Source organism: Amblyomma americanum, chromosome 7, assembly GCF_052857255.1.
Source record: "Amblyomma americanum isolate KBUSLIRL-KWMA chromosome 7, ASM5285725v1, whole genome shotgun sequence".
In the NCBI taxonomy this organism is placed as follows: domain Eukaryota; kingdom Metazoa; phylum Arthropoda; class Arachnida; order Ixodida; family Ixodidae; genus Amblyomma; species Amblyomma americanum.
The window spans coordinates 52,318,906-52,332,771 of NC_135503.1; the positions used below are offsets into that span (position 1 = coordinate 52,318,906).

Here is a 13,866-nt window from a genome sequence, read left to right on the forward strand (position 1 = left end):
CGTGCATTTACGGTTAAAAGCAGAGTCCAGGTAGAGCTCTAGATATATGATTATTTATAGCCTACAGGCTGCCTCCCGTGCAAGTATCATCGACCGTAAAGATCTGCGTACCTTGACCGTGGTGAAGCCGTTGGGATGTTCCACGAGGTAGAGAGCGTAGGAGAGGATGGGACCATTGGGGAATGGCGGCGGGTCCCAACTGACGGCGATGCTCCGTGGGCCGACGGTGGTGAGGCTGGTGATCTTTGGCGGGGTCGAAGGAACTGGGCGCGCGCAGTGAGGAGGAAACGTGGACAGGGCGGTAAGCTGTCTCTCTTGAAATAGACTAGATGGCGGCTGGTTATACTGTACGTATAGTTGCCCGCACATTCGAACCGAACACACATTAAGCACCTTTTCGATTTCCCGCCTGAGCCGAACGAGCAATATGCGGGGCACAGATTCAGCTTTTTCCAAAACAGATAACTTGCCATTTTCCATCTAACCTACAACTGCTCCACAAAGCATATAGGAACTCGTTCTGTGTGGTCAGTTTAAGGCTGTGAGATAGAGAAACGGTACACATATACGTAGTTGGACAGCAGCAGGTATATAAGAACAAAGCTTGTTAATGCACCAACGGCGTCTCACAAATACGTCGGGTTAGTTTGCTCTCACCGGTGCCGTTCGAGCCGTGTCTTATATATAACGGCCTATCAGTGTGATGCAATTTACAGAAAAGAAAAGATAGGCATTTAGCCAAGTATAGACTTCCGAAATTCCAGTTGTTCTTGGTAATAAGGCGGAGGAGGGCTAGCGTAGAGTTCACAGTTCTACCGGCTAATGTATTTACCAGGTACCACAGAATTTCAGCTAGCACCCAACATTTTACCTTGTGAGGGGCATGATGTTGCAGCTGCCAGCATGTCCAACATTCTTGGACAAAAATTTTTGACTATGAAAAAATTGTAAGGTACTGTTATAGAGATACTGAAGGTGATGGGCCATTCTTCCGAAGTGTAGCAAAGTCTCTCTTCTAAAGTTTTTCCATCCCTCGCATTGAGCAGTTAAGACTGCCATAGAAAACCAAAAGGGAACGCGTTTTGACGATAGCAAACACGTTAATAGCGAAAAAAAATGCAAGCCTGCCGACGGGAGATCTGTAGATATATTTATTACTATAGTAAAGTCTTACATTTTAAGAAAAAATTGCGTTCATAAACTCTTTCCCGTTCAAAAAAAGCTTTTGTCATGAATTGTTGGGTATGAAAGTAAAGTACTCTCCAGAAGCCGCCTTCGACTGCTCGCTCTGTGCGGGCACGTACTTTTTATAACCTGTTAAGCTTCTTTTGTTGCCGTTTTACAACATCTGTGGTAGACTAGAAAACCTGTTGTGCACTGCACATTATAGTAGGGAAGCAAAAGTTTGCCGCGTTACCTCCATAAGGCAGTGTAGATATCACAACGCTGGGCTGCGAGAACAGGGGGCTCTGGTTTGGCAAGAGGATCCACGCGACTCGGAACTGCAAACAAATTGAAGCAGTACCATGAGCAGACTTCGCAGCAGCGTCCTGACTCTTCCGTGCATTTTAAAAATTACCGCAGGGCATTAGAGCGTGTAGTATTCAAACTAAGGTTAACCAGGGCATCCCAGAGGCGTTTGGTGTCCTTAACCGGCCATACTGATTGTAGTACTCTACTCACCACCTTATGTCCGTCTTGGAAACGCTTCAGTTTGCCCGTTCACATTCAAATCGAAGTTCCCAACAGCTTTACAAAGAGCGTTTGCGGATTCTAAAGACGCCTTTCGCATGAAATATTCATTTGGCCCGTGTTTGAGGACAACGGAGTTCTTACTAAGCCAGTCTGCTTGTTTTTTGGTGCTGCAAAGTGCCTTTTCGAAGTTATACCTTCATCTCGAGCTTGCAGTTTCTTTGCAACGACCAAATATGTTCAGCAAAGTGATGCTTGCGGTGTATCAGATAATCCAGCCAATAAAGGGCACAGTTGAATGCCGCACTGCTTTACAGGCGTGAGCGTCGCATGCGACATTAGCGCCATGTCTGCATGACGCAATAATTTTCTTAATGCTTTGTGAAAAGAGATCCAGATCAAATTAGTATTAAAGGCTCTTGCGCAGTAGGATCGCCGGCGTTTATGTCATGATGATATCCATTTTAGCCTGTGGTGCCGACACCCCTTTCATGTGGCGTTGCTAGCTTGAAAGGGGGTATATAAGCATGACCATGAAGATATTTTCAACAATTAAAACCAGAACATGCTGTGCACGAACAGTGTTACGTATACGCAATAACTTGCCTCTTTAAAACGGGCCAACCGAAACGCTGCTGCCACAATCCAGTGGCAATATGGAGGTGCTCAGAAGGGCGAAATTGAAAAAAAGTGCAATCATAATAGGCACTCATTATAAGGCAAGTCAAAAGGTGCTCTGGGAGCCGCATATTACCACGATTATTTGAACTATCCATTCTTTTGCCGGTTTGCCATTGCTTAACCCAGCCTCTGGTGGCAGAGTCGCCGAATGGCATCGTTTGCTAGCTGTCAGCTTTGACTTAGCAGGTGGAAGGCGCAGCCCGAGGTTTCTGCTTTTGGAGCGAAAGCTCTAGTTCACAACCAAGCGTAAGCGTAAGCCTGACCGAAATAAGTAAACAAATAAAGTAAATATTGCCGCGACCGGGCTTCGCTGGCCACTGCACGAGAGCACTGTGCTACCGCCGCAGCCGATCACGCGCTCGTGTTAAACCGCAACAAACTCTCGCGCTGTGCATTGAACATCGCCTTCTTCATCAACTTGCATCTGCGGCGCGAACAGATCAGACCAGTCTAGCCTCGATCAGAGCTTAACCCGAGTCTTGCATCGTCGCCAGACGTGCCGACGACCCAGAAAAGCAAAACCATGAGCCATCCAGGCTGCACACATGTTTTCGCACGTCTACTCGGTTTAAATGCGTTAAAACCCTAACATTTTTTTTTTTGAAGCGAAAAGCTTCACTACGCTAGTCAACACTGCGCTTCGCGCGAGCCGGCGTATGTCGGAGCACGAGTGACGACATGCACAGCGCAGGCGGCGGCTGGTGAGTTATGCGCATGCGCGAAAACGAGTGACGTCACGCGCTGCGCAGGTGGTCGCTCCTCGCCGCTGCCGCAGCCATCGCCTGACGTTTCGGCGCAACCGCGCGCTACTGCACATGTGCGTCATGTGCATGCGCAAGGAGGCTATATAATGCGCTTGCCAGAGAATAGGCATGCGCACTCGACATGGAAGGGGAGGAGAGTGCGGCTTTTGCTAGACTACGCAGAAAAGCTGAGAAACTAAATTCGTCCGATCCAGAAGTACTCGCTTGGGAGTTGGCTGCACAACAGCGAAACCATAGAGACAGCCGCTTGCTACTACTCGCATCACCGAGCTGTCTTTATGGCTGTAGAGAAACTGCAAGACAATTTGTCCAACAATAATAAATAGAGAAGTTTAATACTGTCGCTTCTGCGTCTAACTTGCAAACATATACCATTGAGTAACCAAGTCTACGCCTATAGGTAAACAATGTATACAATACCAGCCTAGCTACGAAGCATAGCCATGACGTCAAACCAAGCATAACTGAAGCTTTTCGCTTGTATATCCAGGCTTAACCAGGGCTAAGCCACTGCCTAATTTTTTTTTTTCACCGGATACACGGCTTGGTGGCTTTGTGCAAGAGAGAAGCCGTGACGCGAACGGGGCCGGCTGAATCTGCTCACCCTGTACTTGGTGTAGGGCCTGAGTCCCTGCACGCGCAGCACATTCTTGGCGAGCGGCAGGTCCGGCTGGTAGTACTCCCAGTCGGCGGGCAGTGACTCGTACTTCCACTGCACCAGATAGGTGACGTTGGGCGCCAGCTGCGACGCCTTCCAGCGGATGGTCACCGTGTCGTTGGTGCGCGAGTCGGCCACCAGGTAGGGCGGCTGCGCTGGCCGATTTGTGCTGCGCATGGCAACAGCCTCTCGTCAAACAAACGAACAAACGAACAAACCGATCCCTTGCACACTCATACGCTGTCCTCCGTCTGCGACTGCGCCTTCCGGTCATGGGTTTGTCTTTGCTGCTGTTAACACACTCAATTAGTAAAGACGTCTCACTACGGTGCGGTGGACTTGCTCCAGAGGTCGCGCCGCGATTCGGCATAATTATAATCATTCTCTTTTCTTTCTTTTCTGCGTTCGCTATATACGTGCATACTCAAGTAACACTTGTTGCTGGCATAGTTGGTGCATAGTTCTATGTACAAACGTTAGCGCAAAATAAGACACATTCACAAGAAAGGCGGGACAAGACAACGCGCTACTGAAAACTGATTTTTATTGACAGAAACACATAATATATAGGCTCACCGTCACACACACCTATCAGCTGCAGCAAACGTCAGAAAGATGAATAGGTCCGACCTTATCGTTTTTCTAACTAAGTCATGTTTTTAGTGTTTGTCTTTTATCGCTTTTATGACCCTATTCATCTTTCTGACGTTTGCTGCAGCTGATAGGTGGTGTGACGGTGAGCCTATATATTATGTGTTTCTGTCAATAAAAATCAGTTGTCAGTAAGCGCGCTGTCTTGCCCACCTTTCTTGTGAATGTGTCTTATTTCGCGCTAACGTTTTGTACATAGTATTTGCATACTCTCTCTTTGTACTTGCATTGCCTGACGCGCTGCGCGAAGCACAATTGACAAAAGAACTTTCGACGTTTTAGCCACGTTTTCAAGCTAGCTGCTTCTATGTAAAAAGTATTGTTTACCAACGCACAACATTCTCCTGTTTCGCGAACGCCACAGACTTTATTCGAAAGCCCTGCACAGTGTGTAAAGGTAACGGTATCAAGCTGTAGCATAGCAATCTCGTTCTTTGATTATGTCGATCTCACTAAGTCGATAGGAGAGCTTCAGGGAGCGGCCCGAAAAACGTTTAGCTTCAAATGCAACTCTGTTTTGCTTATGAGAGCAAGAGAAAATGTAAAGGCAGCTGCATTTTAACGGGCGCACATTAAAAATCCTGTAAATCGAAAATTCGCCAGAGGGCCGACACAGCTTATAATTGTTTGGCAACATGGTGATTGCATTCCATGCGGCTGAAATGACTACTGTTTTCATCGAAAATTACTTCGGCATTGATTTCCCGAACGCTCCCAGTACGACTGACAGGAATGGTTAATCGCCTAAAACACAGAAAGGTGAGCGAGATTTAAGAGAGAGAAGTTAAAGAAAGTGTAAGCTCTGGTATAGAGGTCAGAATTATTTATACACCACCTTTGATAATGTCGCAGGTACTCCGCGACCGCCAGGTTGCACCCCATAAGGCAGAACAAATCCTGGAAGTAAGGTGTATAACAATAAAAACATAGGCTGCACGCCGATGCCCCGCAAGAGACAGACATGAAAATCCCTTCTTTCGTGATCGTTTCTCAGTCGCATGTCATTTTTAGTGAAGCGCTTTTCTTTACGCCTACTTATTCGTGAGCTATCGTCACATAGGATGTCGTTACTGAATACTGTGTATAATTCTTCAGATGCAGCGCTCTTTCGCAAGATTATAATTACAACATATATTCAACCTTTTAAATTATAAAGCTCCCAGACTGGGGCACTAGGCCTGACCTAACTATCCAGAATAGACTACACTTTGCACACGGAAGAATATGCCGCGCCAAAATGGCGGATTGCCCGAGAGAGCGTGGACTGTACAAGCGAATTTATTAAGTGCTACGCCACTGTCGCAGGCCAACTTAGTTGCGAGCCTGTGCCTCCGTGCGCACCACTTCCTTGTCCATTGTTCTCAGCGAAGATATTATCTAGCCAGCAACAAAAGTGGCAGACAGGAGAAAGGATTAGACAACAATGGAACGAGGAGAGCGATTATTAAGTCCCGTCTTGCGTGTAGAAGAGTTTTTACTCGAACATAAACAAACACTATAATGAAGTTCTTGTTTCCAAGCCAGCTTTGTGACGCGTAATTCATGACGCGATTTCGCGTCTAGTAGAGTGAAACAAACGCTGCTTTTATTAACTCCTTATCGTTTGGACACCTCATTAGCCTTAACGCTATGAGTTCAGACGCTGGAGTGTGCAGTCGTTGAATATACAGCTAGAACCATACTGAATCAAAGTAAGTCATTCGGCACGGGCTCATGCATTCTCAGATAAGAGAAACCTTACCTTTCCATGGGATGGTCCCGTCTTATTCTGCGTGCGACAAAAAAGAGAGAGGATATTAGATACTTGAACGAGACACGTAGAAACATTGGCAGTGTCTAATATTTTGATTAGGAGGCGTCCACTTACGCAAATATTATCGCAGGATAGAGGGTAGCGCCACTTGTCACAACCATCTCGGCACTGCAATTAGAACGAGAAAGCAAAGGACAATGAAAGAAATTCTTTAATTTGGCACGCTTCATTGCGTCTGACGGAGGCTTTTGAAAGCAGAGAGACGTCAGCTACGCGAAGCTCCTTCGATACACACAAGAGGAAAACGACTTTTCGACACTGTCACGCGACAGCACTGGCATCTTAAAACCATTGTTCGCATCTGTGGCCTGTTTTTTTTTTTAATTGTCTACGGCAACATGCTAGAGACGGTCCTGCTCTCATTTTGTGGATGATCCGATTTCTTCACTAGCAACGTGTAATGGACAACAATGGGACCGGCTGTAAAGGAAACACGTGAATCGAGAGAAGCAAGTTGAGGGTAACTGATTTTGGCAAGCTGGTTGTTCATTATGAAGACTGCAGCGCTCCAAAACATGGACTGCATGTGGAGTCTCCTTCGTCTTGTCCGTGTTTCCCGAGTGCTGCAGTCTTCATAATGAGACAAGCAAGGTGAATTTAAGACCAAAGCTGGCCTCCATATCCAGTCTGAGCCGCTTTAAGGTCCTCCAACTTTGAACAACTTTACCATTAACGTCTCCTCTGGACACTGCTGAGGCGTTATATAAGAAACTACGGTGTATTTACCACCAACTAATTCTTATACCCGTCGGTAGCTCACATTGCTCGGATTATGCGAACAATTATCAGTATCAACAGAAACGACGGACATCTTGGGACTAGTCAGTGCAATTAAACGGGGCGAGAGCTAGCTGGTGCGAATGCATACGAGCCAACAAACCACAATCATGACGAGTCAGCGGGCATAAGTACACAAAATTAAAATAAAAAATATAATTAAAGGAGCCGGGCGATGTGCCATTGATTGCTTCCAAATGGCTCTATACTGACCATTGCAGATAAGCAGAATGATTTCAGTTTAACTGTATTATTTCTTGACTTATGGCTTTACATTACAAATTAAACAAAGCGCTGGATGTACAATATCCGCACGCTCTTCACGGGCTCCTCTGGCATATTATATGCTTAACAAGGCAGGCAGCATGGCTCTTCCCGATTAGTTAGGATGCCAAGAGCTCGGTAGGAGCTCCATGGCACTGCGCGAAGACTCTTCCTGTCGGGTTCGAATCGTCAAAATAATAAACCCTAGTAGAACTTTCTTTTCTTTAGAGCGAAAGCTCTACTTCACGAAAAAAGCTGTAAAGGCCGTTTCAAAGCTGGAGCCTGACCTAAATAAATAAAATAAATATTGCCGCGGCCGGGTTTAGAAACGCGGTAGCGCGAACACATCAGCTTCGCTGGTCACTGCAGGAGAGCACTGGGCTATTTGAGCAGCCAATCACGCCTCGTGTTAAAGTGCAAAACACTCTCGCGCTATGCACTGCACATCGTGGTCTTCTTCAACTTCCGTCTACGGCGCGAACAAATCAGGTCAACCTAACCACGATCAGGACTTAACGTGAGTCTAATATCCTCGCCAGACGTGCCGACGACTCAGAAAAGCAAAACCTTGAACCAACCAGGCTAAACACATGCTTTCGCACGTCTATTCGGTTTAATTACGTTAAAATCCTTTTTTTTTCGAAAGTGTCGATGCATCAGCGCCTTGACCAGTCAGGAAGCACAAGAACTGGCATGTTCTCTAAGGCTAAGTCAGAATTCACAAGCTCCAGATTAAATGAATGGCTGAAACTGTGCGTACACCAGGCATTCTTTTTTTTTTTCGGCAAGCCTTGTTCTTGTCTGAACGAGTGCGCCTGTTGTACAGAGTGTGCTCGGAGAAATAGCAAACACAAGTGTCTTCATATAGCAACGACCCTGGCGCTAGATATTCTATCGCTTCTCACACCCATGTAGAGAACACCCGAACGTTAACGCCCTAAGTGTGTACGCGTGTGTTCGTATCCGCTAACGGCATCCCCGCTTATAACGTAAATCTGACGAATGGCCTCAGAAGTTTGTTTTCTTTCTCGCCCCACCCTTCGCGGCCAGGAACACATCCACTCACAAACTTTGCCCCTAGCGGAGTTTTCTGGCGGCAATAATCGAGGAAGGGCATCGAAGAGTCAACGCCCCCTGCGGCGGATATCACAACTTCGCCGCCCGCTAAGGAACACAAACAGCGGCAACTCATAAGTCCCCGATCAGCAAACGGCGCACGCTGCACCAACACAGAGGCGACGGCGTAGGGGGGGGGGGGGGGGGGGGGGGGCTCACTGATATTCGTATATATATACACACCGGCCCGTTTCAAGTAGATGGAGGAAAAGTGTGATAAACACACAGCCAGACCTCGGCGCAGGTCTGCGTCTGAAAGGGAGGCAGTCATAACAAGTCATTAATGTTTCTCGCCTCAAGGGGCCGAAAGGTTGTTGAGCAATGGCGTCAAGTGTTTTTGGCGAGGTTCTTGCCCGTTTCAGGAAACCGAAGAAAGAAGAGTTTGAACACGGGGTGCAGAAGCCAGACGCGGCGCATAAAAAGGAGTACAAGGGCTCCGTCAGAGGCTGAACCTTCTTTATAACCTTTTTATGACCGATCTGCAGAATCACGGCTCACAGGCTGCATTGTTTACCTAAGGACAAAGGGCAAAGATGATAGCGTATAGATATTATAGGGGCCAGCAGAGTAGTTTGTTGTAAACGGGTATGTTGTAGCCATAACACGTACACTGCATGCGAGAAGTTTAACTCAAGAAATTTCGCGCGCACGTCGCCGGTTCAAACAATAAGACACGAAGCGATTATGCGACGTCACATTCGCACTTCGTAGCCGAAGTTCTGGAGTGTGCGTGACACCAATGCTCATTGTTCGAGCTACCTTGTGAGAAAGAAACTCGAAAGGTAGGTTACAGCAAAATATGCCACTTCACATCGGCAAAAACAGCACGCTCAGAGACAGTGGCGTAGCCAGAAATTTTGTTCGGGATGGGGGGCTCATGTTGCAGCGCGGCCTCTTCATAGAATTTGTGGAAGGATCAAACGCAACAATAATACTGCATTGCTATTGCCATTGACAATGCCATTGTGTATTAGATAACGCTACGCACTGTCTAGACAAGTGAAATATGTATTTTTTAAAATAAAATAATGTATTCGTATGTCTTAAATATCGAGGCAGACATGATTAAAAACATAAAACTGAGCAGGGGACAAGACACAGGGGAGAAGGAAACAGGACGAGCTCGCCCTGTTTGCTTCTCTTCTGTGTCTTGTCCCCTGCTCAGTTTCATGTCTTGTAATCATGTCATACCAACTATCTCCTTATCGTTCACTCGTGGCAGACATAGCTGATACCAATGCTCCCATGCTTTTGCGTATTTAATAAGTAACGAAAATGTCACACGAAGTCTAGAACTATATCGGTCCGGAACCAGCAATGCAGTGCACGCCACTGATATAAAAGACGTAAAGGCCATGAAATTAGCAACTAGAGGACAAATATATTAATGAATGTTTGTCGTTCAAGAACCTTTACATTTTTGTACATATGCAACAGCCAGGGAAAAATCTCCATGACACTGTCCTTCGTTCCAGTGTACTGCGCAGCAGCAGCTGTCACCGGTCATGTATTGCGATTAATTGCATCGAAATTTGAGTCGCAACAGCGAGCCATCGATAGGCCCTTGAAAGTTTGTGCTAGGATGGGACCCCTTGCGTTACTTGACCCCCAAGTGCATGGGAGTTGCCACGAAATCCAACCCGAGTTAGCAATGCTCGCGCCCAAATGTCTTTTCTAGTCAGAAAAAGGCACTGTAGGCGGCAAAATCCAGAATGACTTCTGGCGCCGGTGGTTGTTTTGGTCAGCAGTGCATGACAGTTAGAAAAATTTCAGGGTGGAGGGAGCGAAGCCCCATAAGCCCCCCCCCCCCCCCCCTCCCCCGGCTACTCCCCCGCTCAGAGAGCAACTTGCGTCAGCCAGAGCACCAGCCAGCGCCTTCTGTTAAACCTTGTAAACTCCCCTTAAAACCAAACCTCTTCATTCCCAGTCCCGCTTTGTACGAAAGCTTTCGTGGATGAAAGCTGTATCGTCCGTTTTTTTTTTATCTATCGAAACTATTCTTTTAATGCAGTACTGCAGTCTTAAAAATGTCAAAATTCGCCAACATAAGTGAGGACGGTTGGGGTTTTCGCCAAACGAAATCGCTTTATTCGAAGCGTCGCTTTATACGGAAAGTATTCGCGGCCAATGGATACGACGACACCGAACACAGAAATTCTCTGCTTTTTTACGAATACCGCTAACATTGAACCCTTTCAATATAGCCGCAGTCAGTGTAGGCGGCATTCATTAATCCTCGGCGTAGATGAGCCTCTGTAACTGAAGGCAACGTAAACTCTACATAACTCCACCCTCACGGATTTTAGCATGTAGAGTTGCAAGCGACCGCCGTCTTCGCGTCAGCATCGACGGGTAGGAGGAGGAGGTCACGGGTCACGCTATATCAGCCGGCAGAAAAAAACGCCATGCATCATCGCGATATATCCAATCGACGCGCGAAGCTGTCCGTGCGACAGGAGGTAACGGCAAACCGCGCCGCAGTCGAGTCGCGACGTCGCCTGTCCCAGCATCGCGGCGACGAGGAAAGAAAAAATACGCCCCCGGTGCCAGCCGCCTATCACCCCTCGCTGCTGCCTGTTTTGACTGGCGCGCCCCACAAGCTCAGGGTCAGGCCGGAGGATCACTTTTCTAGAGACTCTTCGGCGCCGTGGCACGCGGCAGAATGCAGCGCTTCTGTGCGCGCTGCGTGCAGTGCTAGCGCAGACAGCAGCGGTCACGCCATGTATGCTCCGAGATTCCAGGCCTCGGCAAGGCAGCCCGAATGCGATGCGAGGACGCGTTGAGCAGTGAAAACGAACGCACGACACGCCGTCGCCAGGGCCCCCAGTGCGGCGTGCTGACCGGCAGGCGTCGCGAGCTGTGCGGAGAAGTGAACGCTTGCGTAACTTTGTAGAGGTTCACGAAGCTGTTCGATGCAGCCATTGGGCGGACGGCATGCCTAACGAACGCGGATTATTGTTACCCGTATTCATCCGGTTTCTCCATCCACGAATGGCGGGTTTTTCACGTGCCACGAAGTTTCCGAAGCTTCTGTACGCCGGCTCATAAATCTGTCACAGCAACCCCCCTCCCTCCCCCCCACCTATTTCCCCTCCCGCCGCCCTATCTGCTCGAGTAGCCGGGAAAGCAGTGTCAGGTGAACGGTGTTTCGTAGGATAACAATGCGGGCTAAACTTTCGCAGTATAAAAAATAACAATAATAAGAATAATAAAAAGCTTCATATCAGTGATCCTCAACTCTGTTGTTGTTTTTGTGAATAGAATTTAAGGCCCGAGGGGGGTCATACAGCACTTTTTCCAACCCTTTTTCGTGTTTCTTTGAAACAACCCAGTCCTTCATGGCCCCTTTTGCCTGGCCTTGATGACCACACGGAATCAAAACCCGCCATAATCGCCGTAGACCTGTGTTACAGAATAACGATGCATGTTCACTACTTGCTCTCAAGGATCAAGATGTAAAATGCATTATAGGCCCACCTTTGAGTGCGAGCTGTAGCTTCCAGCAAATTACCTGTACTGACGGGAAAACGACTAATTGACCCGCCGCGGTGGCTCAGTGGCCAGGGCGCTCGACTACTGATCCGGAGTTCCCGGGTTCGAACCCGACCGCGGCGGCTGCGTTTTTATGGAGGAAAAACGCTAAGGCGCCCGTGTGCTGTGCGATGTCAGTGCACGTTAAAGATGCCCAGGTGGTCGAAATTATTCTGGAGCCCTCCACTACGGCACCTCTTCTTCCTTGCTTCTTTCACTCCCTCCTTTATCCCTTCCCTTATGGCGCGGTTCAGGTGTCCAACGATATATGAGAGATACTGCGCCATTTCCTTTCCCCCAAAACCAATTATTATTATTAATATTTCACTCCCTCCTGTATCTCTTCCCCTTCGGCGCGGTTCACGTGTCCGCCGATATACGAGACAGATACTGCGCCATTTCCTTTCCCCAAAAACCAATTATTATTATCTGCATCTTCTTATACCTTACTTTCGTATCTCTTTTTCGCTCGTATTAAACTGCCGCAAAGCGGGTGAGGCGGTAATCATTGAAACAAATACAACAACGACAGGTACAACAACTCGATTCATTCTGCAATTGCAACACCGCTCCAGCGCATTGTTATTGTGTTGCTGAACGAATTCCGGGCTTAATTTCCTATCCCTCAACGAGCGGATCTGGGTCCAAAGGCGTCGCAAGGTTATCCGAGGACCGAGCGCCTGCTTCGGTCACTGAAGCCGCTTTCACGCCGTAGTCATTTTTTCAGCGCGCTAATCACAGCGACAGGGCACGAGACCATCTCGCGGTCCTCGTTCTCCACAATAGAGCTCGCTCGTCGCTTTATGCTCAAAAAAGAGAGAGAGAGAGATTGAAAATAAGAAAAAATAATAAAATGCATCATTGTGCGTCATGAAGCGCTATAGGCTGGCGCGTGCGTTTTGGCCACCCAGGCAACGGGTCTCGACGCAGGATAGGTACTTCTTCTAGGAAAGAAAAAAAAAAGGAGTGGAAAGGGGGGGGGGGGAGGGGGGACTCATGGCCGCGGGGGAGGCATAAAGAGGTGGCGGCAGAGGGCGAAACGTCAGACACGCTCCGCTGGCCTGCCGCTATGCGCGCTCTATTCAAACGGCGTCCCTTTTTCAATGCTTTTGTCCTTCCATATGCTTTTTCTTTGCTTCCGCGCCCGGCTGGGTACGGACGGAGGACTGCGCCATAAAATAAAAAGAAAAATCAAAGCCACACATTCAGAACGATGCATGCTGCGAGCCCGGGCACAGATCAGCGAGACCTTGGCAGGTAGATGCCCAGTTCCGTGTTGTCCCAAGCTATCTAAACACGTGAACGACCAAACGGTGCCGCCACCGTACGGAAGTCAGGTGAAGGTGGCGTCAGTAAGGAGCCTACTTGAAACTGAATAATGAATCATGCGACTCAGATGTGGCGGTGACGAAGAAAAATATTGTTAATAGTGTTATAACGACGACCTTGGAGAAGAGGTGCAAAGCCGGACCGACGCTCTCTTAAACAATATCTGATGCGTCAGAGGTGTATGCTCCTCTGACGTCACGCATTTTCTTCACCACCGTTCTCCGTGCACTATTTTGGTTCGCATGGTTTGGTTTGTGGGGGTTCAAAGTCCCAAAGCGACTCATGCTATGAGGGACGCCGTAGTGAAGTGCTCCGGGAATTTCGAACACCTGGGGTTCTTCACCGTGCACTGACATCGCACAGTACACGGGCCTCTAGAATTTTGACTCCATCGAAATTCACCCGCCGCGACCTGGATCGAACCCGAGTCTTTCGGGTTAGCAGCCGAGCGGCGTAACCACTGAGCCACCGCGGAGGCGTGCACCTTTCTGTCTGAGATGCAATACCATAGCCCACTAATAGCAATAATTGGATATTAATAGACAGCCGTACGAAACGCCATTATCAGTAAAGGTTAAGAGCAGCGAAGC

General features: G+C 48.1%; 1 protein-coding gene across 2 annotated transcripts in view; it reads right to left on the bottom strand.

Moving 5' to 3' along the window:
• Nucleotides 1-13,866, bottom strand: part of sev (receptor protein-tyrosine kinase sevenless) — a 124,924-nt gene that overhangs the window by 43,264 nt on the left and 67,794 nt on the right. For both annotated transcript variants that reach the window (XM_077632216.1, XM_077632215.1), the window contains exons 3-8: nt 6,314-6,367; nt 6,188-6,214; nt 5,282-5,343; nt 3,742-3,964; nt 1,418-1,502; nt 112-263 (exon numbers count right to left, since the gene is read on the bottom strand). In XM_077632216.1, coding sequence (XP_077488342.1) covers nt 112-263; nt 1,418-1,502; nt 3,742-3,964; nt 5,282-5,343; nt 6,188-6,214; nt 6,314-6,367 — 603 coding nt within the window. The remainder of the gene's footprint in view (nt 1-111; nt 264-1,417; nt 1,503-3,741; nt 3,965-5,281; nt 5,344-6,187; nt 6,215-6,313; nt 6,368-13,866) is intronic.